This window comes from Alligator mississippiensis, chromosome 5 (assembly GCF_030867095.1).
Source record: "Alligator mississippiensis isolate rAllMis1 chromosome 5, rAllMis1, whole genome shotgun sequence".
NCBI classification, from domain to species: domain Eukaryota; kingdom Metazoa; phylum Chordata; order Crocodylia; family Alligatoridae; genus Alligator; species Alligator mississippiensis.
In genome coordinates, this window is record NC_081828.1 from 175593801 (window position 1) to 175618624 (window position 24824).

The 24824-nt window shown below is 41.8% G+C and overlaps 1 protein-coding gene across 4 annotated transcripts in view; it reads left to right on the forward strand.

Moving 5' to 3' along the window:
• The first annotated feature begins 485 nt into the window (after nt 1–485).
• LOC102562426 (1-aminocyclopropane-1-carboxylate synthase-like protein 1) overlaps nt 486–24824 on the forward strand; it is a 31525-nt gene continuing 7186 nt past the window's right edge. Inside the window, exons 1-10 of one of the 4 annotated variants that reach the window (XM_006270142.4) lie at nt 487–691; nt 3039–3098; nt 4537–4607; nt 7230–7299; nt 8467–8533; nt 10778–10875; nt 12262–12339; nt 18791–18891; nt 20515–20601; nt 21140–21185. In XM_006270142.4, coding sequence (XP_006270204.2) covers nt 557–691; nt 3039–3098; nt 4537–4607; nt 7230–7299; nt 8467–8533; nt 10778–10875; nt 12262–12339; nt 18791–18891; nt 20515–20601; nt 21140–21185 — 813 coding nt within the window. In that variant the 5' untranslated portion in view covers nt 487–556. Of the gene's footprint in view, nt 692–733; nt 1027–3038; nt 3099–4352; nt 4436–4536; nt 4608–7229; nt 7300–8466; nt 8534–10777; nt 10876–12261; nt 12340–18790; nt 18892–20514; nt 20602–21139; nt 21186–24824 lie in introns of those variants that run through there. The other 3 variants (XM_059729004.1, XM_059729003.1, XM_059729005.1) reach the window with 3 other exon arrangements.

Genomic DNA, 24824 nt, shown 5'->3' on the forward strand with positions numbered 1-24824 from the left:
AAGGTATCTCTCTCACTCGAATTCATGAGGTAGCCTTGGGGTCCGCTTTGCTCTAAAACGGAATAAAACAGGGCCCGCCCCCTACCAGATCGGTAAAGCTTCTGGGCTAAATGTAGTGGGCGGGGAATGTGCGCTGCGTTATCCGCGATGGCGTGCAGTGCCCTGCCGCCCCGCCCCGCCCCGCCCCGCCCCGGGGGAGGTTTCCAGCGCGGCTGGAGCCGGGCTGCGGGAAGCAGCGGGCAGAGAAGCAGCAGGACTGCGGGCCCTTCCCGCCCGCGGCGGGGCCGGACTCGGGGGGTGTGCCAACGGGCCCCGAGGTCACGCGGCGGCCCCCCCCCGGGCGGCTGCTTGAGAGCGGGGAGGGCGGGACAAGTGGGACCCGCCCCGCCCCGCCCCGCCCCGCCCCAAACCTGCTGCTCCGCCTCGTCACTGCCCGGCGCGGCGGCGCGGGGCGGGGCTGAGGGGCGGTCGCCTGAGGACAGCGCGGGCTGGCGGGCGGGGCCAGGCCAGGTCGAGCCGGTTCGGTCCTTTCCGCCTTTGTTGCGCCGGGAGCAGCATGAGCGGCGGCGGGGACTGCGCTCCGGGGCTGTCGGCCCGCGGCTCCCGCATCGCCGGCGGCGCCCGGGGGCTGCTGGACAAGGGCTTCGACATGTACATTGCCGACCCCTTCGACCGCGACCGCAACCCGCAGGTGGGCGGGGAGGGGCCTCGCGGGGCGTGTGCCCGGGCCTGGCGGGAGGGCGGCGGCCCCAGAGCCCGCCTGCGGCCTCCCGCCGGGCCCGCCCTCGGGCTGCTCCGGCCACCACAGCATCACCCGCCGCTGGCCCGGGTGTGAGGGGCCCTGTCGCACCCCGCTGCAGCCGCCCCAGCCTTTCCTCAGCGCCCCCAGTGCTGACCCCACTTCCTCAGCACGGCCCCGCCCCGCCCGCGGCGAGCGCTGCCTCCCCCCAGGATTGCCCGGGGTTCCAGGAATGAGCGCTGCATCTCCAGAGCCTGCTGGGAGTCACCGGGGAGAGAAATGATAGGGTATTCATTAAACTCAATATGAAATATTGAATCTGATTTATTGGGTAGTCCAGGGGGTTTTAAATGCAATAGTAGCCTGCGTTTGTTTTCCAGACCTAAAGTAATTAAGGACATTACATTGTGACAAAGCCTCCTGGAACAGATTCAAACAGAATTGACCGCCCTCCCCCCACCCGCACCCCCACCCCCACCCTCACTTGTGACCCGCAGTCCCTGTCCCCACCCCCAGCCCTGCCAGAGGGAGCCTCAAGCTGCCAAGGCTGTGGGACTGGGGCCAAGGCCTGCAGCCCCCTGCCCCCTGCAGCGCCCTAGTCCCAGCTGTCACCAGCTGGAGGTGATGGTTGCTGTGGCCAGAACAGAGCAAGCTCCCTCCCACCCTCACTCGCTCCCCCGGTGGACCACACGGCCAGAGCAGAGCAGAGGTGGGCTGCCCGCTGCGGATTTGGGACTTGCTGCCCTCCCCGCAGGAGTCCCCACAGGAGTCTTCACAGCTGGCACCCAGCGCAAGAGGGTGAGGACATAGGCGACTGGTAGGGGGGGCACAGGGGACTTGGCACCTCCCCCCCCCCGAGATTGGCTACCACCGGCTTTTGCAGGCGGTCACTTCTTGCCTCCCTCCCCCCCCACCCCACCCCCGCCGCCAATGCTGGCTTCTGTGGGTGGTCACTGCTCACCACCCTGCCACTGCCACCCACAAACTATGCCCCCTCCCTCCCCCCCCAGTCTCAGGAGGCACCAGTCACCCATGGGTGAGGAGACTCACTGGGAGCCCCACGCCAGCTGCACCACCATGACGAGGCACCCCCTGCCCACCCGGTGGCAGCAGCGGCACAGAGCTGTGCCCCCCACTGCTTCCAGGTGGGAAGGGAGCGCCTCGCTGTGGTGGTGCAGCCGGCATGGAGGCAGGGAGCCTCAAGCCCACAGCAGGCAGCCCACATCTGCCTCTACCCCACGTACAAATCTAGGGGCATGTGCCCCCCATGCCTCCCTCCCCAGGAGTGCACACAGCAGCAGGGAGCCAGCCCCCACCCACCCCTGCAAACAAGCTGCCTATGGCTTCATCCTGCTCCCCCTCAGCTGGGTCCCACATTCTGGCCCCAGGCCCCATGTACCAGTCCAGCTGTGTAGTACACACAGCCCTGCCCCACTCCCTCCATTCCTGCCTCCCTGTCTCGCGGAGGCATCAGTCTGCCCCCCATTGACTTACCTGGAGGGAGCTGCAGGAGCTGTTCTCCACGCTGCCTGGCTACCATGTGCAGTGCCCTCCTCCCATTCCCCCAGCCCCAAGTAGCTCCTTGCAGGCTGGATCTCTGCCAGCCTGCATAGGAAAACCTGCCAGCGCCCTCTATTTTTCTCCTTTAAAAGAGAAAATCTGTGATTGGCTCTTTTTTTTTTTTTAGCTGGACAGCCCTTTTTATAGTGCTTTTTATAGGGCTATAGCGTGGTAATTACTTTGCATATGTGGCCAGTCTTATTTTGCACATGTGGTGGGTGTAAATTTATTGCATTGTCCACCAGTCAGCTGCATAATATGTCACATGTTACAGGTATAATGTATAGCAGGGGCCCTAGTGTAATAACAAGGATCCTGATAAGTAAAGGGGGCGGGGGGAGCTCTGATTTTCCATGATAAAAAACCAAAAATTAAATGCTAATATTTATTGGTATTTAGAATTTGTTTTATTATAGTGATTGAGGCACTAGCAGGCTTCTAAATTGCTTTAAAATTGTCAATATGTCAATAAAATGTGCTCAAGTGGTGTGTGTGTGTGTAGTGGCATTTCATTTTAATCACAGAAAAACGTGGATTTGGGGGGTTTTAATCAGAATTTGCCATTCCCCCCCCTTTTCAGAAAATGTGATTTTTTTAAAAGTAAAGAAAACCAGGATCCCTTGTAAGGACAAGTGCATGTCCTTTCTTGTCAGGATGAGATCAAGACACAGTGTGTTTTCTGGGTTGTTTTTTTTTTCCCTAACTGTGATCCTATTTAATCATTGCAATTTTATTCCAGGGCATTTTGAATTTGGGAACAAGTGAGAACAAACTGTGCTTTGATTTGATACAGGAGAGAGTAAGTGTTTCTGTGGGTATGAAGACTTTTGGATCATGGGATTTTTGATACCTCAGATAGTGGTGCAGACATAGTTAGATTATAACAGTGCAATGTTTGTTTTACAAATACATAATTTAGTACAGAGTAAATAATGTTCATTTAACTATTTCTGTGCATTGGGAGTGCTGTTTATTTATTAGATTTCTATATGACAACCTTGCAGAAACAACCGCATGTTGTACATCGTAGCTAGATGTTATGTTCAGATATATTTAGTGAAGTGCTATTAGCAAAGTAACATTACACAGAAAAAAATATTTTTTTCCCTAAGCTTCATTCACATTAGAAAAATGCATTCAACTTAAAATATTTACATAGAAGTTATTTATACTTGTTTCATGCAACAATTTAGTTTGGATTTTTTTGGAAATTATTGATTGCTTCATCAAATGGTTTGATGCTCTTTGTGGGTAGCGCTAAAACTCTTTGCTAGAATAGAAAGCATTCTTTATGTTGAAGTTTAGGTATTAATTTTAAGCAAAACTAAAAATGTTTGTGTAATCTCATATAGAATGGTCCGGACATCAGGTTGCTGCGTTAAGTAAATATGACTGGGACAGGGACTTTTTTTTTAAGGCACCTTGCTTAGTGAGAGAGTTAAGTTTTTAGTTTTTTTCTAAACCCCTAGTAACATTGCTAGCCAACATGCTTATTGGAGTGGACAGTGAACTTAATTATACTTTAGTTTGCACACCATCTAAAATAAACTCCGGTTATTATGCCAACTTTGCACTTGGCTCTGTCCATCCACATGAAAATCGGTGGAGTTGTGCTGGCTGGTGTATCTGCGCATCCAATTTATTCTGCAGAATCTTATTGCATGAACCAAAAGGAGCATGAGTTACAAATGAATTGCCCATGCTAACAATTTTGAAAAAGACTTTTTGTAATTAAAAAAGTGTGTGTTGTCTATCACTTCTCAGACTAGATGCATCTTTTAAGATGAATAAATCACCTGTGTTGCTTCAGTGTTTTTCCCCGTGTAGTGGGTGGAATTACTGGCTCCTTGCCAGCTGAGAACACAGGTTAAACAAAGCTGACACAGTTAGAAAAAATGCTGCATCTTCAGATAAATAATATAAAAAACACTGGGGAAATTTTGTATGTCTGAATAATTTTAGAAATTTTGAGAAAAAAATAAAATTTTCAGGATTTATTTTGATGATCTACACAACTATGACAGTTCAGTCGAAAAGACCTTTTTCTCTTTTGTTTTTGATCACTAGCATCTTAACCTTGGGTGGAAAGACAGATGTGGCTTCTGGATCTCAAGATTTTCCATCTCCCTGCTATTAGTAAACACATGTTATTTAACTGCATAGATTATGTGGTCCAGCAAACCAGAAGCTCACAGGCAAAAGCACACTGCTTAATTATGGCTCTCTTCTGTCAACAGCTGACAAGACCTGACATGAACTATGTAGAACCTGACTTGTTGCAGTATTCTGATACGCAAGGCATTAAAAGGTACGAAGTGAATAATTGTCCGCTCTTCATATTGTAGTACATGGCAGCTGGTTTGGCTTAATTTTTTTTGTAAACCCAGAAGTAAATAGTTTTAATTCTAGTTTCTTGCTCCCTGGCTTTTTGCTTCCTGTTCGCTGTAAGAATTACTTTTTCCTTTCTTTTTTTATTTGTTTTATTTTCTGTCCATTGCCATTTGGATGTAGGCAGGAGAATATATTGTGTAAATCCCCCTATAGTTAGTAGTAGTACCACATTTTCTTGCACATTACATGCCCCAGAATATAATATTCATTTTGTTTTTGCAAGGCAGAACAAAGAATAAAAGATCTTTCCAGGTGCGTCTACATGAGACGCTACTGCCCATTAGACTAATGCCATCTACATGTGCACAGCAATTACTGCACACTACAGTATATTAGTCTCATATGCTGTTTTCTATCTGTAGATAGAGGTACTAGAAAATGGCACATTAATTAATGCACGATACCACGAGTAGATGCTGACCGGGATCGAATTGCCACAGGGAGTGAGGAGAGCTATCCTGGCTGGTCATAGACCCATCCCAAAACAGTGCATTAATTAGTGGACTGTACCATATGTATAGATTCTGACCAGGAGCAAATTGGCATGGGGGGTGGAGAGAGCTATCCTGGCTGGGCATAGACCCATCCTGATCTCCACATGGCTGGTAGGCAACTGCCCGAACAGCTGGGACAGCTTCCCCTTCTCTTTCCCACCCCGCTCCCTCCCCTGACATGGGGGACAGCCTGATCTCCCGACAGAGCTGCCGACTGAGCTGGGCCAGCTCTCCCCAGGAGCTTGGGGCTAAGCCCCTGTGCTCCCTGCCAGCCTGAGGTTGGCACCTGGGGTTGCCTGGAGTTCCTCTTGGCTGCTGCAAGGGGGGCAGGGCAGGGAAGAGCAGCCCTGGACTGGGCTCCTCTTGGACTCAGTTTGCTCCTGATGGGGATGCAAACATAGACATGCGCTGGGGAGCGCTTTAATGAGCCTGCATTTTCTGTGCAGAACATTCAGGCACATTAATTGCACATGTAGACATGCTGTCCTTGCAGTAAATAACTGAGCAGCAGCAGGTAGGGAGCACAGCATGTTCATTGTTCTGTTCCCTTTAAGTCCAGTGTAAATTTTACCTTCATTCTGGCCATAACTGGCCTAGAACATTCTTACCATATCTCTGACTTAGTACATGCACCATGATTTCAGCACCTTTTGGGGAAATGTGTGTGTTGTATGTGAGAAGATATGCTAATTATCAGAGTGGCTAACTCTTGGCTTTTGTGAACAGTGAAGGCAGAGCTATGTTCCAGAGACTGAAGACAAATATTGACCTCTTAGAAATCAGTGGGACTTCTGTCATCGATTTTATTATAAACAAAGGATGGATCTGTCTTTAGCCTTCTCTATTTACCAGAGATGTGGGTTTTCCGGAAAATTTTGAATTGGAAAATTTTCCAGAAAATATTCCAATACCCTAGATAGAGTGTGATCTGATTTAGCATGTTTATTTAACTTATATTTAGTAAACAAAACTAAAAAAGTACCCCCATGTTAATTTTATGTCCCAATAGCCACAAGTATTTGAACTGAAATATTTGATTAGGGAAAAAATTAAATACAGCACACTTAATGTGGTTTAAATGTTATTTTCAAACAAATTAAAAGCTTTATGTGGAAAGAAATGATTTTTATTGGAATACTTGTAAAAATGTAAAGACAATACACAATAGTATGTACTTCCCTTACATTGTTTGTGTAAATTTAAGAAAAAAAACGAAGGCACTGAAAACTGTTGACACACTAATTTTAGCACACCCAAAGAACTGTGCATGATATGCCGTGCTTTGGTTTTGATTTGACCTGCACAGCCAATGAGGTGAATTCAGAACTTGATTTTTTTATTTGGATTATTATGTGAGTGTATTTACTGCCCTGTTTACAAATCAATAAAACATATATGTACTCTCTCATACACTTTCTAGGGATAATCACCTGAAAAACTTTAATTACAACTTTGAAACTGCCAAGCTTGCCTAATATTGTATTGGCATCCATTCATTGTCGCTAATGAATTTAATAAAAATGAATTTTTAGAAATGAAAAATTTCCCACAGAAAAATAAAGCACTGGAAATTTTTCCTCCCCACATCTCTGTTATTTACTCAGTTTCCACTATTTTTGGTGTGTACATTTTTTGAGTGTCTTCCCAAATCAGGCCCTAGCAGTAGATTAGGCATGTACATATATTTGAACTTTGTTTTAACTTTTTTATGCAGAGATCAGTTGATCCACAGTGATTTGAATGCTAGGAGGAAAGGTTTCAGCAAGATAGGCTGTCCAAAGCTATCTGAGTGGTGAAAGCTACAACTTCTGGCTGTCCATTTTGCCAACCCCCTTCAGAAAAAGGTTAAATTTTCCCCTTTCTCAAAACATGTAGCATAACAAGACATCTGCAGGATCTTTAATCAGGAGTCGAACAAAAAATTGAATCTTTTTATAAGTAAGTGTACTGTACATTTTTCTGGTTCTTAATATCTTACTTGTATGTGTATTTTGACCTTTTCATAAGAATTGTGATGTGTGAAGTGTCTTTATTCTCCATTTCAGCTTCAGAGAAGAAATCGCCAAATTTCTCACTGAATATGCCAGAGCTTCAAAAGCATTGAATCCAGAGCATGTAAGAAGAGTGCTTCATATGTGCATTTTGCTGTTCTGTTTGTTAAAAACAAGCAAATCTGCACAGACATATATATCTTTACTACAGGATATTAAAAAAGAGGGAACACTGCTTAGAAGTCTTGCCACATTTAAAATGTTTTGAAAAAGCTATCAGTACTTTAAACTGTTTTCCCTCTCTCTCTCTCTCTCTCTCTCTCTCTTTCGTTCTTACTATGGTAGAAGTCAGCTGTGGTTCTTTGGCCCTTTACAGTAATTCCAGATGTTCCAAACCCATGAGGAAAACTCTATGCAGAGGTTTTTAAAGGTTAGGGCCTTGGAGGCATCTGTTCTTACCTCCTGCACTGCTATGAAAAACTGTGCAGAAACTATGAAAGCAGAAGGGCAATAGCTGTTATTTCAGCCTCAAACCTTGTTTCTAAATGTGGAACTGTAGTTAAGATGTCTGATGTATAACACAGTGAGTACTAACATTCTGCCATTGTTTTTTTTGGTAAACATCTCATCGACTACAGCTAAGAGAATAACAAAATATTGCTGATTAGAGCCTGGAAGTGAATGAAGTACTTGACATTGTGGAGAACCATAGTTAAGGCTTGTCTCTGGTTCTGTGTAATGGATGTGTAGCATATTTGAAGTCTCCTCTGCCTTGCCTCTCTAGGTTCTGGAAGGTAGAAAGAGCTCTTTTTCTTCATCCACATCTGCCTCCCATTCCTCAGACTGTTGGGGAAGGGAGACAGCTGCATTGGCATTCTATGCCTTTTCAAACAATCATTCCAAATGGATAGTAGTTAGGAGTCTTTCAAATGCTCAGTGCTACCCCCTTTCTTTCCCAGTGCAAGGCCTTACAAAACTCTAAATTTCTCAACTAATAGAGAGAGATTCTTTTCTTGATTTATTTGCAAAATGTTTCAGACCATGAAACTGGAATTTACAATCAGCTGTATAAAAAGGTCTAAATTCCGTAATAGCTTAACTATTTTGGATATTGTGCACAATTTTTTGCAATATTCTGAATTTCAGCTATAATGGTTTCTTTTTAGCAAAGTCCTACTAAAACCTGTTGTTGCAATCATGCTTGTTCTTTAATTTTTTTTTTAATATTGTTCAAACAGTATTATAAAAGTGTGGCAGTTCTGTTGATGACCCTCATGACTGCTTGTTTCAGATAATTGTTATGAGTGGCTGTTGTGCTGTCTTTGCTACCCTTTCAACTGTATTATGTGATCCTGGAGGTAAGTAATGCTTTCTTAATCGCAAAGCATTATTCATAGCAGTGACTTCTAATATTATTGTGATCTAATATATGTGTACCCATCTTGGTTCAGACTAGATTAATAGAAAATTGAGGCCATCAGCTGTGTAGTATTGTTTCTTTGCTGCCCCCTGCTGCTCCTTGTACATATTGGAGACAGCAGCTAAACTTGTTTCTTGAGAAGACTGTCTCTCTCAGAGTCCTACAGAAAGAGTTTGTGGTGAAAGGAGAATAGAGATCTATGATCTGCAAGTGGAGAAAGCAGATTGTGGAGGTGAGGGAGAGTGGGAGGGGACTAGCGAGGGTAGGGACCCGGATAGAAGTAGGAGCCTATGTGGTTAGGGGGGAGGAAAGGCTCCAGAGAGGGGTAAGAGGTATCAAAGGGGTAGAAAGGTGCCACTAGCAAAGGGGGGTGGAGTATTATGCTAATGAGGGATGGCAGCAGAGAGTGAGGAGGTGGGGAAAGTGGGTGCATCTTTGGGCAGGGATGGTATTGATATTTGACTACATCAGTAATTTAGCTGAAATTCCTTTATTAAATCCAAAACATCAATAGCAATCATATAGTTATTTTAAACAAAAGCTCCAAGCTACTGTAATAGTTATTAAATATATACTGGATGGCAATGCTACAGTGTTAAAGATTGCACCTGCACAATAGTTAAAATAATAAGCATTTGATCAGAATACTTACAACTGGTTTAGCAAGGGCAAAATTCTAGCTGTCACAATGTTTGGCTTCATCAGATCCAGCTCATACTAGCAAAGAACTCTCTCTTGCTCTGTGGCTAGAAACAGATTGCCTGGACAAGTTGTGCCATTTGCCCATTTGACCTGGACAAGTTGTGCCTGTGTTTGTCCTGGAACAGAAATAGGACAGAATTGGCATATACATGCATCACCCTTCTAATCAGGGTTTACAGAGTGGCTGAATGCACTGTTGCTTTTTTGACATTGATTCAGTAATGCAATCTCAGACTAACCATTTAGATGCACTTTGCAATATCTAAAGATAAACTGTTAAGTATTTATCCTGTGAATGTTTTTCAGATTTATCCAAAGACAACAGACATGGATGTCTGAATAATTGCAATTTGTCCTGGGACAAATATGATGTTTGTTTGTAACCTGTCTTACTCTCCTTGATTTTTTTTTTTTAATTATATTATCCATATTCTTAGATGTTTCCTTTCCAGAAACTAATTCAATCCAACGCCTAAACTTCTGTTCATACTTATGTTGTTTTTCCCTATTTCTACAATCCTGGTTTACTTTTACTGTATTCTTGGTGGAGGCAAGTGGTTTACATGTTATTGTCTACTTTTGTATTCTCCTATGTTAACATATCCATAGTCATTCCCTTCCTTTGTTTAATTCTTAACAATCTCTACCATGACAGGGTTAGCATCTTAATTAGCTTTGTTTATCTGTCCTTCTCTTTGTTTGAAACCTGGATTCCTGCAAATGTAGTCCGTGCACCTAAGAATATAATCAAACAGTTCATCACCTGTAGCACAATGACATGAATTGTTCTTAATATATCCCTACAGATGAGGAATAGAGTAGATCACTTAGGAAGGGAAAATGGGAATCAAGGAGACCCTAGCATTGGAGGAGAGTAGAGGAAAGAGGGGAAGAAAGGAATGGGGCACAGTCTATTAAGAATGAGTATATCTTGCTAATTAAAAATGGTGGGATAACATCCCCTGCCATGGGGAAGATGGAGAATGGTCCATGGAGCCTGGGAAAAGCACACAGCAACTAGAATTCCAACACCAGTCTGATGTGGATTCTTTATACCTTGTAATTTTTGTATAGGAAACACTCATTCTGTTTCTGGCAAAATTACGTTTGATATCTGGAAGATCACCAATTGGGGCTATTTAGGACAAAGTCCGGGGTGGAGTTTCAGAGTCCTCCTTATAGGCCTCCAAGAGAGCACCCTGTCAGCTACAAAAAAGTAGCTAAGGTTCACACCAACTATCTGTAGGTAAGTCACAGTAGGGCACTATAATACAAAAAAAAAAAAAGCAGATCAGCTCCTCTTCAGTGTGCATAAATAGTTGTCAGAACAGTTGCTGCACTGAAAATGTAAAGAAAAAACATCAGAGAAGGATTCAGTATATTGTACAGATTTCTTCAGGTTCAGTTTATTCATGTATAATGAGAATGCCTAATATTATCTGTGGTTGTGTGTGATTTGGTTTTTTGTTTGCTTATTTAGATGGCTACCTTATTCCTACTCCATACTATGGCGGTATAAATTCCAAAACTCAACTGTATGGTGAAATACAACCTGTTCACGTCCCCCTGTTTAGTGAGGTAAAAACTTCTGTTTGTTAAAAACTGTATTAAATGCATGTGCGCACATGTTCATTAAAGCATTCAAATGACAAAGCAAACTCAGCAAAGAGATCATAGATGAAAACAGATGTAGAGACATCTTCTCTTCCAAAGCAAGTAGCTTCTTATCCAGCCTGCAGCCTGTTGATCAGATCATGTTATCAGCTTTGTGCTATGGCAGGCTATGATGTACAGAACTGTTTTGCAGAGTTAGCAATCCATCGCATTCACAAGCATTATGTTCATGTTGTAAAAGTTCTTACCCTAGCCCTGGATCTCTCAGGCTGTAAAATAGTGGTTCAGTCTCAGAAAGTGACAACGATTTGGAAAGAGGCAGTTAGCCATGTTAGTCTCAAGTCAGGTAAAAAGCAAGCAAAGGATAGCATCTTAGGGACTAAACCTTTATATTTAAATTCCATTCTATTTAGAACTAGCCTCTGGTTTCTGCAAGTACATATATAGCATCTGACACCGTAGGATACAAAAGCTTATGCCTCTGAGCCAGTTAGTCTCCAAGGTACTTCCCTACCCTACCTTCTGCCTGAAGATGTTGCAAAGAAGATATGTTTCTTTACAAGTCAATAACTTTGTTTTCAAAGTAGTGTTCTTGGTTTTGACTTCTGAGATAACCATGGCTTTGTTGCTGTCATCTTGCTATTTTCCTTACTTGTGGCATTGTTGAAAATGTGTTCTGCCTCAGTGCACTTAGAACAAGTTAAGGCAGAAGGCAGGGCAGAGAGGCACCTTAGAGAGTAACTGGTTTAGAGAGCCACCGGTTTGTCAAATGTTACCGATGAACTTACAGCAAGGAGTTTAAAAGAAAGGGACAGGGGAGGGGGCACTATTGAAAGGGGGAAAAATGAACAGATGAGATCAAAAGGGGTAAACAAGACATTTTAACAGCTTAAGAGTGCATCAGAGTAAACTGTTTACTACAGTTACTCTTTGGGTAAAAAATGAAGATACTCCACAGAGAGCTAATGAGCAGTTAGGAATGATATTAACTCCTTTCCAGACTTTGTAGTAAACAGTTTACTAGTCTCTTACGATGTTCTCTGACTTATTTACTCTTTGTGATTCAATCTACCAATTTGATCTAATCTACCAACTGTCTCAACAGTGAACTCTCTTCCATCTTCTATTTAAGCCCCTTCTTTTTACAAATCCATTCATAGCATCTAAATGCTCATGTTTCTCTGAATTCTTCAAAATATTTCTGTAAATGTGTATCAGATCTAGTCTTCCTCCAAAGTTGCCTTCCACTTAGATTGGATAATGTTAGATACTGCTTCAACTACCATTATATTTCCAACAGCTAGGAGTTTTATTACCCTAAAGTCACCTCTTGTTTGTTGTTGTATATAGGTGACTGATGAAGAAAGTCACCCTTTTCAGTTAAGAGTTGAAAAATTAGAAGCTGCCCTACAGAGAGCTAAAGAGCAGGTAGGAGAAATTCTATTAGCTCATCTCCAGATTTTTAATTCTAATTACAGTGTTCATCATTTGTTTTTTTTAGTGTTCATACAACTGTTTGGAAGCTGAAATAATTCTAAATTTGATATGTAGCTGACATGGGTACAATCCTGGCAACAAAAAAGAATTGAATTTGTCTGTATGAAGGGACAGTGTAACCAGGTACTGAAAATGTCCATTATGCAAGTTTTAGCTTCCCACTTGCTGGTCTTGAAGAAGCTTGGAGTACTGGGAAGGCATTATGTTCCGATCTTTAGAAGTGTGTTATTTGAGTGTCCTATTCAATTAATAAAAAAAAGCATTTTCAGATTATCAAGGGAGGGGGTCTTGCAGTGCCATCCATCCAAAAGGACTGAAAGCCATGTAATTTGCCATTGGCAATGAGAAGTTTGCAAAAATGGGAGGTCCTGAGGAGATTTTCAGGGCTCCTTACAGATTGCAGTCTTCAGGATTTTGTCAAAAATACTGTTTTTCGTTGATCAATACATTTATTATATGAATGTATTTAATTGTAACCATTCTTGTTTAAATAAATTTGATGTTAATCTCACAGTTTATCTTTATTTTTATCCTTCTCTTTTGTTCTGTATTACTTCCTTATGGAAATATATCTGTCGTGTCACTGTCCGTTACTATGGACATATGGCTATTAATGGACAATTATTTTGGCCACAAATATACTGTACATTTTTTAAATTATGTAGAAGAGGCTGGACTCTGGATTCTAAATATATGTATATTTATAATTCACAACTCTGTGGGAGTGTGAAGGCCTTCTTTACCCAGAACCTGGTTTTTCTGTTCTGCCAGCAGGCAGAGCAGATGATGCCTACCAGCGCATGTTCCCATGGGTGGTCCCATTGTTTTGAAATAGTATTAGCAAAGTCAACTAGAGCTATTTTTCATAATTAACGTAGAGTTAAAACTAAACTTTGCCAAGGGGTAAAGAACACAGGGAATAGAAGTGCAATTTTTTTTCATAACTCAGACAGCAGACGGTAGTAAAAGTGCAAGATACTTATCAAGTTTATTTAAACCAGTAAGACACAATTATGCTATGTTACAACATAATTATGCAATCTGTTGAAAGTTGTTAACTTGACTTCTATCACAGGAAACATTCCAGTATCTTTGCAGTGCTTCCAAATTCTAATTTTTAAAATAGACAATAGTTAACTTATAAAAAAATACAGTAATCTTAAATATTAGTTCTATTAATATTAGACTGAATGTTACTTTTGTCAAATCAAAAACCAGCAAAGTCTCTTTCTTCAAATAACCAGCAAAGTCTCTTTCTTCAAAATTTCTACTCTAACTTCCCCTGTATTAAACAGCCACTAGTAAAAGCATGATTATCTAGTCAGAGGTCTGTGCTGCCATTCTAGTTGTGTTGAATCTATCCTACATAAGCTGGAAGAGTAGTTCAAGCATATCTGGGTGTAGGTTCCAGCAGTAAAATGAGTTATCAGTCACTGGATCCCAACAAAGCTATGTTCATTTCTCAGTGTTGGCTATTAGTAGGTTATGCTGAATTTAACAAACAGGCAAATGTGTTATGGGTAGTATCAAAATGTTTGTGTAAGCTTAAGAATTGTGAGGTATATTTAAGAGGTTCCCTCATGCTTAAGCTGGGAACATGACCTACTAATAAAACAATTTATATAGTCATTAGCTTGTTACTGTTACTAAAATAATGTGGGATACTTGCATTTCGAATGACATTTCAAAGTTTAAAGAAACTCCCTAAATCTTGTAATGTTCCATTACAGGAAACCATATCTAAGAGGCTAATTTTAATTATTATCTGACACTGTAGCTTCTTAGTAGCTTGAGTACAATTGTATTACATTTCTTGATCTTCCATTGTAAACCTGTAAAGGTTTGAGTTTATACTGACTTTTTCAAACACTAAATATACTGTTTATAATTTCCTGCCACCTACACATAGAAATTACTGTTCTGGTTTTGGACACTTTCAGGGTCTTAAAAGAACATTGTTTTGGAGGGTGAGTGGGGTTGATGGGATTTTTGAATGACAAGTGTGGAATGTAATTTGAAGCAAGAGATGATTTTTTCCATTAGAATATATGATGGCAAGAACTGTTTTTTTAACTTTTATATGGTTAAAACTGTAGGTTTGATTCAGACTTGATTGAAAGTTCTATAAAACTATATCTGCAAAGTTGCTCTTGCACTTCTTAGCAATATTAAGCTTATCTTTAACTGTTGAAATATCTGTTAGGCCTGTGCTAATAGGGAAGTATTCAATTTGGATTGGAATTCAGCCGATTCAGAGGACAATGATTTGGAGATTCAGATCACTATCCTGAATCGATTCAGCTGAATCAACTTTGGAAGATTCGGCACTGATTTGGAGAGATTAGGTGTTTTGGATCAGCCGGGGAGAGGCAGGTGCAGCTGGGCGGCTGCAGGTTCTCCTGTGGCTCCTCCGAATGTGCCTGCCTCTCCCTTGGGTGTAGGGAGCCACAGGAGAAACCCCCATGGCTGCCCTTCCCAGCCCCATCCCCCGCCCAGCCCCAGCCTAGCCCCGGGACTTTAAAAAAAAAAAAGCCCTGCACTCACCGGCTGCAGGAGCGGCTACTGGGGCCTCTGAGCACTAATGGCAGACCCCCCTGCACAGCGCGGAGCAGTGGGAGGCAGCAGGGATCCCCACCCTTGCTTGGCACCTGCATGGCAGCTGTCCCATGGCACAGGTGCAGCGTGACTTGGCCGGGTGCTTCACACTGCCTGGGAGCTGGAGCTGAACGCTGCCAGGCTCCAGCTGCAACATGGAGCTGCCCCAGCTCCCAGACAGCGTGCAGTGACCTGCACACGCAGATGTCAGTTTGGGGGGGGGGGGTGATTCCCACTACCCCCTCCACTGCCTCGTGCTGCACAGTGGGGCTTTGCCATGAGCACCCAGAGGCCCCAGTTGCTGTACCCGCAGCCGGTGATTGTGGAGCTTTAAAAAAAATAAAAGCCCCACAATCACCGGCTCTGGCAGTGGCAATCAGGGGACTCTGAGAGCTCATGGCTGAGCCTCCCCACGCCACACGGGGCAGTGGGGGGCAGCAGGGATCGCCCCTCCCCCACTTGGCACCCATATGGCAGCTGCCCAGTGGTGCAGGTACAGCGCAGCTCAGCAGGGCGCCGCGTGCTCTCTGGGAGCTCTGGCTGGTGGGGTTGAGCGCTGCTGGGTTCTGGCTGACTGCTGGAGCTGCCCCAGCTCCCAGGCAGTGTGTAGCACCCTGCCAAGCCACGCTGCACCTGCACCATGGGGCAGCTGCCATGTGGGTGCAAAGTGGGAGGGGGGTTGATCCCCGCTGCCCCCCCCCCCAACTGCGCAGGGGAGCTCTGCCATGAGCCTTCAGATGCCCCCGATTGTTGCTACCAGAGCTGGTGAGTGTGGGGCTTTTATTCTTTTTTTTTTTTTAAGTGCCGGGAGCCTGGACCAGACGGGAGATGGGACCAGGCAGGACAGCCATGGGGGCTTCTCTTATGGTTCCTCTGTCTGTGCCTGCCTCTGCGCCAACGGAAGGAGCCACAGGAGCTATGCCCTGCTGCTGCTTGCCCAGCCAGTGCGGGGCGGGCACAATGCAGGCGTGGCTCACTCCAGGTGGCAGCAGGGCATAGCCCCTGGTCCAAGCACTGCCGCACCCGCATCAGCGCTGGGAGCGGGGGATCTGCCCTGCTGCCGCTTGCCAGCTGGCATGGGAGACACGGGATGCAGGCACAGCAGTGCTAGGAACTGGCTATGCCCTGCTGCCACTTGCCCTCTTCTGCCTGGAACAAGCTGCACCTGCATCCCGCGTCCCCCTCACCCCCTTCCCTGAGTCACACTTCCTCCCCACCCCAGCTGTGCAACTTGTCCCAGTCCCAACTCCAACAAATTTACCAGCTGGAGGCAGCTGTCAGCTGCCTGTTTAATCTGTGGCTGAATCTCCAAATCGGCCAAATCTTTTTCGAAACTTTTTCTGAATTGATTCGGATGCTTCAAATTGATTCAGAACTTTTTACATGGTCTCCCTATTCGATTTGAATTCAGAGGTTCAGTTCCTGAATTGGGTCGAATCTCCTCCAAATCGAATCGGCTACCAAAGCTTCACACGGCCCTAATCTCTGTCTTATACTGGTAGAACTGAAGTTATTTTCAAGGACTGTGTTACTAATATCTCCTTTGGTATGTTCCTGTAAAAGCTTATTTAAATGGAGGAATAAACTAACTATTGAAAAACAGTATCTCTGTAACAGTTCTCTTCGTGGATATTCTCATTCCTTACTAAGGGTTCCTTGTGGTTCTGTTAAGCTTTCATCAGCTTTAGAAATGGAGCATGCTAATCTACAAATAAGCACAGCATTGCTGAATAAGAGTATCCAAGAAGGTGTTCTTTTAGAATGGTTGTTGTGCAACACGTTCACATCCTGCTTATTTTGCGATGAATTCCCCATAAAGACAAGCCCTAAACTACCAACGCAACAGTTTATTTTTTCACTTGGTTCATAACCACAATAAAGTTAATGTGATTATGTTAAATTAAGGGTAGAGCAGAGCCTAGACTTCCCATACAATGAAAATACATGTATTTTTTTTGTTTAACCTTTCTTCTTATTTGCGATAGAAGTCCTGCATAGTTTTGCATTTCAAGTAATTGCTCTCTCTTTTAAGGGGGCAAGAGAAGTGTTGAAAAGTCATCCAATGATTAAGTTCTCTACAAAAATAGCTCATCATCATTCACATTGGTTAGAGTGGTAATTCTTCATGTTGATGCAGTGATTGAACAGAGAAATCTATTCTTCCTGTTATCATTACACAATTTGCTAGTATTCAATGCAGGATTTGTCAAAGAAAAATGTGATTCAAGGTTTTAGGAGGGACTATAGAAAATACCATTTTTACTCAATTATAAGATGGTCCCAAATATAAAACAATCCAATAATTAGATTTTATGGCAGGCTGAGAGATGGGTAAACTGTTTGGGGCCCCATTTGGTGATGTTTGCCAGGCATTTCAGGCTGGTGAAGAAATGGGACTCGCTAGAAATGGAAAAGAAAAGCACAGCTCAGCTGTGAGTGAAGAGAACACTGAAATATATTCAGTGGAGTGTCTTATCATGACTTGAAAAAGAGTCATTGCTGAGGGGAATTGAGTGCTGTGGGCACTAGCATAGATCAGATGGGGTGCACTAACCTATCCTTTTGGTAGGTTCCCATCAGCATTTTTTGGCACCAGGGGAGGGTGTCAGAATTTGCTCCAGCCTCTCTGAGTGTCAGCTTGGTATTGCATTACTTCCAGGCTTGGTGCCAGTTTCCTCCTGGGGGAGCAACTGCACATTTGTTTTAAGGGCCACAAAAAAGGGTTCCCATCATTGTTTGGGCCAGATGGACCCTGTGTTTTGTAGTCATGCTCAGTGTTGTCTACATTTAATCAACTTCATAAGTGGTTTCCATTACTGAGAATGTACTGCTTTTGGCAGCAGTTTAATGCTAGACAGTGTATTTTATGAAGTTTGCTTGTGTGCAAATGTAAGATGAGGAGCTTTTTTCTCCATGTTGATTGGTGAGGGAAGGGAACCACATCTTGTATTCAAGTAAATGTGGTAGATGACTCTGAAGTGTCCCACTACACTTAAAATGTTATGTAATATGATTTATAGTAGCATGCTTGTTGTTTTGTGTTGTTATGCAGGGTTTTATCCTCTACACAGGAGGGTACTTACAGTCTATTTATACTAAGAAGAAAAAAACTAATTTCTTCAAGGGGTTCTAATTCAAACCTATTTTTCCTCCCTGGTCATTCAGTGCAGTTTGTATATAATAATAATTTACGCTGGCATTTGTTTTAACTTTTCTAAATGCCTCCTAAGATGGCAAGAGATAATATTTTTTTAAACCTCTACTATGTAGGATTCTCTTAGAATTTTATTTCCATTTTTGTTTCCTTTAAAAAAAGAAATAGCAGGAAAAAAACACTTCTCAATGGGTTGGTATAAATGAAGGTCCACATTCTACTTTATATTGGTCATTGTGTAAGCTTAGTTACTCTACTGGACTAAAAAATCATTCTAAAAGTTTGTCAGTGTAACACAGTAGAATTTGGTCCATTCTGCGTTGTAATCCTGCCTATGAATATTTATCTTTTTATTGAATTATGACTAATTTTGATTTACATTTGCCAACAAGCCAGTATATGTGTTTGCTGATTATTAAGTGGAAATGTTGGGTAAACTAGTAAATAAGTCATGTTGCTGAAACTTCATTCTGTTTTTAAAGGCTTATTAATGAAAGATCATGTATGTTCAGATGCAATCATTAACTTTTTGTTAGTTCGCTTTCTATTGAAGGGTTAGCAATTTTATAGCCTCTCTAGTCCTTTGTTTGACGTCATGTTGGCGTCTCCGACTATCAGTTTTTCTTTTTTCAGGGCATCCGAGTCAGAGCATTAATCCTGATCAACCCTCACAATCCATTAGGGGACATTTACCCAGCACAGTTACTGAAAGAATGTCTAGAGTTTGCGCACAGGTTTGAGTCCTAGCGCTATTTGTTTGGGATTTAATTTTCCATGATGCAATATGCTAGTTTTGAAAATCAACTTTGGTAATCTCCTGTTTGTTCCATTTGGTGTATGTTCCACTGGGAGGGGGTTCCTTTATAGAGTTTATCTCACAATTATCCTTTGCATGTTATTAGCCTTTCTGGGAAATAAAGATGATACTTCTGAATGAATAACTGATGAGAATTGGCTTTATGTGCAGTTTAACACAGATAAAGCTTTCTTGTTTACATAATTTTTTTCATTAACCTGTCCTTTAATGCATGTGTCAGAAAAATAAAACGGGTGATTACCAAAGTCTTTAGCAGCAAGAGTGTATAGCATGGATAGAACTGTCATTTGAACAACTGATCCTCAAATTGGCATTGTGGAAAAAAGACATTCAATTGGCTGGGGAAGGATCCAATTGTTTAGGTACCCTTTGTAGTTTGGGATGTATATCCCATTTACTCTTCTTGAAAGAAAGACATCCTCCAAACAGTCTCTTCCCCCTTTCATCTTTACTTGTCAATTTAGGGCCTAATAATCTCCTAAACTAAAGCCTGTAGATACTAATAGGAAAAAAGGCATTTGCAACACGTAGACTCATTGTTAAATATTAAAGCTTAACTTAATGTATTTAATTGGAAGTTCTACTTCACTAGAAACAAGATAGAATAGAAATTGGCCTTAAGCCAGTTCCTATTTCACAAAAAATATTTGGGGGTTTTTTTTCTTTCAGAACAAGAATGTTTGTTTTTATCATACAGTACTCATATTTGGGTGACTTCTTCATAAAAATAATTATGGCAGCTGGGATAGTTCTTGGAACTTCTCAAATGTTAGTACTGAAGGCTGCAAATGTTTGTTTTTCTAGCAGAATCTACAGGTCTCTAGTTGGCAAAATAATATTTTAGAGGAAAACAGTTAATAAAATAAAAATTACTTAAATTTTCAAACCAAGAATTGTGTTCTGAAACTGGATTTTCTTTTAAAAGTATAGAAACAAACTACAAAAAACTGAGGTTCTACTCATTTGAAATACCTGCACTTCTTGGATATTAAAAGGCATTCTGCCATGAATTTCACTTCTGAAAATATCCAAGGCTTGCTGGTATCAAGTAAAATAGCACAACTTGCTGTGTCATGTGGCTTTCACAATGGGGATTTAATAGAAGATATCTCAAATGCATGGCGAGTCTTAATGATCTAACTGCACTCATTTTGTGTTGTGTTGCAATAAGTTTTGCAGGGCAGAGGGGCACACTATCTTGCCATGCTTGTTTTAATTTTAAATAATGGGTTGGGAGGATTGCTTCTGTTTTTTGGAGGCATTCTTAGCATGTACTAGGATTTCAGACATTGCAGGTTTTTCTGCTGGGAAACATGATATGCAAATGGATATTAGTAGTCTGCAAGTGCTTAAACTGAAATTTGTAGTCTTAAATAAGAATTAGTTTTGGTAAAACGTCTCTGGGATGAGTATAATGGCATAAATAGGTAGGTTTATAGGTGCTTTGCAATGGTGAGAATAATGCTAATAAGCACATGAAAATGCATTAAAGCTTTGAATTTTAAATAATTTAACAAATCTTTTATCTTTCTGTACATAGATATGAATTACATGTAATAATGGATGAAATATACATGCTGTCTGTTTATGATGATATCACCTTCACCAGTGTTCTAAGCTTAGACTGGTAAGTGTATTTTTTTTATAATACCAGTAGTTTGAGTAGGGATGATCATGGCTCAGGCAGGGGGTTGGACCAGATGACTTCTGGGGGTCTCCTCCAACCCTGCTTCTCTATGATCTATGAACTGGAACATGTACCACATGTTTAGACTGCTGACATTAGCAGTCTAATTTTTATATGCAGGCCTCTGGTTATATACAATGGTGTTTTATCCTGAAGGTAGATCTTTTGTATTCTACTTGCAGATGAGCAGTGAAAAAATTGGGAGTGGGTTTTTCTGTAGCTGTCTGACACAGGCTGAAGTTAAAGCATTCAATATAAAATTTATAAAGTTGACAGAAGTCTTACAAATTATTTTATCATATCTCCATCTTATATGTGTGTTTTAGCCTTAATCATTCTGATACTTATAAATGATTGTAATCTTTTTCTACAAATGTTTCAATTTGAAAATCACTTATTCTAGTTAGTCTGAGAGAAATTGTGATGCTGATCTTTAAAGGTGCAATTATAGGTGTGAAACTTTTTTCCCCCCCTCCAGTTTACCAGATCCAGAACGGACACACTTTATGTGGGGCTTTAGCAAGGTAGGTCAAAATTGTTGTGTCTGCATTTTTCAAGGGGATATTTTTCCATAGAATAACTTGGAATGTTATGATGCAATATGCATCATTGATATATATATATTGCTCTTACTTAGTAACTTCAAAATACATTGAAGGTTAGAGTTTATTGTCTTGTGATCTACTTTAACACTTTCTGGACTGTTGCCATTATTTGTTTCACACAGATTACATGCTGCCAGTTTGAAGTAGCAAGACAGTTTTACCAACTTAGTGACAAAATAACAGAAAGTCTTTTTATCACTTATATAGAGCAGCACATGCACTTTATAAAATATTCTGCTTATAAAAGAAATAACTAGAAATGAATGTTATAGAGCACTTGGAAGTTAAACAGTTGCTATAATTTCTCCCATCTCAAATTTAAAAACTGCTTTTGGTTTGGTTTTCTACCTCCTCTTGCCTACTAAAACAAGGAAGCGGAGTTTGGGTCAGAAATAATAGCATGGTTTGGGAAACAAAGTATGGGACAATGAACTGGGGACACCCAAGTTGTTATCCTTCTGCAGCCTCTGATTTGCAGGGTAATTGGTTCAAGTAGCCTGACCTCTCAGACTCAGTTGACCCCATCTCAGAAGTATCTGTCACTTTCTACAGTTGGGTATTTTAGCTTAATGTGTATGCTGCTTCAAAAATGGTGTTCTAAAACTCTCTATTTTTACAATTCCTAAGTTAATAACTCCTGTGGGCTTGCTAACTCTTCCCACTTACTGTCTGCTAATTATTTTTGCCTTTTTATATTCTTCCTGAATCTGATGATCATGAACATTGTAACCATAAAGGTGATAAAGTTTTGCTGAGCCCTTAAATGGTTCCAATTAGTTCAGTATTTCACATGCACAATCTCTGCATGTTATTTGTGGAAAGATACCACTAATATGTAATTTGAAAAGTATTGTGGGAATCATAGAATTATAGAAAATTAGGGCTGGAAGGGAACTCAGGAAGCCATCTAGTCTAAGCCCCTGCTTAAAGCAGAACCATTCCAAACTATATCATCCCTCCCTCATGCCCCAGTCAGCCCCTCTGCAGCACATTGCGCTGGGTATAGCAGTCCCAGGCCTGCAAGCTGACCCCCATTGCCCTCCCAGCCAGAGCTGCTCTACCCAGGCTCCATGTGCTGCACCTAAATAAACTGTGAAGCTTATTGCTCTGGAGTCAGTTGCTCCCGGGCAAATGTTCAAATGATGCACCTGGGAGCAACTGATTCTGGAGCCGTAAGCTCTGCAGTTTATTCAGGCACTGTAATTGCACATGTAAATTGTGTCTTTTTGTGAGCAAGAATCCCTTGTGTTCATCTCAAGTAGCAGACTAAAACCAGGAAGTGTGCCATGTTTATGGGGCACTTCCAGCCCAGTTGCTATATCTGTCCATGTTGGCTGATTTTATTCTAGCTTTAATGTGTATAAATTATTTTGACCCAGTCCTGCAAAACATTGAACATCCTTAAATCCTATTGATTTAGAAGTTGAAGATGCCTGGTGTCTAGCAGAATTAGGTACCAGCTGGTTTTATCCCACCAGAATAATTTTACTCTTTGGGCTGGAAGAATTAAACATATTCTGCATCTTGTAGTAACAGGCCTTTCCTTTCTTGAAAATATTGTTACATTGAAAAGGCCAGTTCCATGAGAATTTTAAAATGTGTGAAGAGGGCGTGCAATGTGTGTAATGTCTTGCACCCATTAACTCCCATCCCTTCTGATCTTCCCTGTCACACATTTACATTTCCACAGACCTGCATTTTCCAGACTGGCTTAAGCTTCTTTTGCACCCAGGAGAGTACAAAAAACACAAGCAGACTCTCCCTATGCCTGAAGAAGGGTGTTTGTTGCCCAAAACCTGTAAAGAACAGTTTTTCTAACTATTTAGTTGGTCTAATAAAAGATATCACATTTACCCAAAGAACCTTGTTTGCCTAGAATGTGTAGAAGTATTTAAATACCAGATTTTACAGTCTTCAAAAAAAATGTACTTTCCTTTCTGATATATCTCAAGGAGAGGTATACTATGTGAAGATGATGTTTGGCTACTGGTACTAGATCTAAAAACATATAGCATTAAAAAACTTTTCTTGGGGAACAGTAAAGGCACTTGTTTAATGAGCAGAAATCAGAAAATGACGACATTAAAGTTGCACTATAAATTGAACTCTGTCCTCTTGTCTCTTCATAATCTACAATTCCATGCATTCTTCTCTTCCTGCAATCTTGGACTAGATATATACTATGACAACTGGAACATGAACCTCTTGGTTCAGAGACAGATGTTAAAAAGTACAAAACTTCTTAATATTTTTTTAAACTCCGTATTTTGTGTCCATGTAATTGCAGTTTAATTACTTGATAAGAATACCATATTTTTGTCACAAACAACACACACCTTTCCCCAAAATATTGGGTTGCATGTTTTAAGTGGGGAAGCCGATTTTTCTGACCAGGACAGAAACACTTTGCTTTGATTCCTGCTCCACAGTGCAGCAGCTGTTGCATTGTTATTCAGGCAGCTGAATAACAATGCAACATTCAGTTGACTGAATGGCCCATTGTTTTTCACTCAAGAAATGTTAACAATTGTCTCTTCTTTTTAATGATCTTAATTGTCCATTAATCAAGCTAAACTTTGGGCTATTTTGCTGTTTGATAGTTTATCCTGATCTCTCTCTCCTCCTGTTTTACAGCCTTGGAGACTCTAGCCTTTTTCAAAATCATAGATTATGGAGACCATTATTTAGCAGCAGTTAGGGATTGAGCTTTAGGGAGAAGGTGAGACAGTTTCTGTCTCTTCTCTGTGCAGTCATAACTTTAGCATGAAGAAGGTAACTGTTCATCATATCAATGGAATAACTATCATTGCCATCTGTCAAGTGGGAAATTTGAGGCATAAGCAGGATGCTCATTGCCTCAGGATTCCTATCCTCCACACACAGATCCCCAGGACTGCCTAGTTAAGTATTTAACAATTTACATTAGTGAATGTCTGTTAAGCAAATCTGAAAGCATTCAGATAGGCAAAATGTCTGTGTATGAGATCATCCACTTCATTGTAAGATTTGAAAATTTCAAACTCTCTTGTCCTCACCAGTTACCTGACTGTCCTAGATCAGAGCTGTCCAATTTCTGAGTAGCCAGGAACCACAGGGCCTCTTGATGTACAAGCCACACTCTATAGCACAGTGCCATATAGCAGGAAACCCTCCCTCCCCTCTCCCCCTCCTCTACACACATGCGCGTGCACACACCCACACCCCCCACCTCCCACACACTGTACCTTGTGGCCCCTGGTACTTCATATCCCCCCCACCCTTCATCACATAGTGCATGCCCTCTGCTGCACCATACCATGCTGCAGACTTGCTTGGCCACTCTGTGGCCTGCTGCCCTTCCCCTGGAGTGGGGGCAAAAAGCAGTAGGTGAAGCAGTACATGTGGCCTGAGACCTGCCAGTTCGACAGCCTCGTCCTAGATGATTTTCTGTCATTTGTCAGTTATATCTGAATGTCAGTGCAAGCTAAGCTATTCAGCAACCTGGCAAAATAAAATGTTCATATATTAATCAGAACGTTTTAAAAATTATCTTTTTAATCTCAGAATGAAATGTGTTTC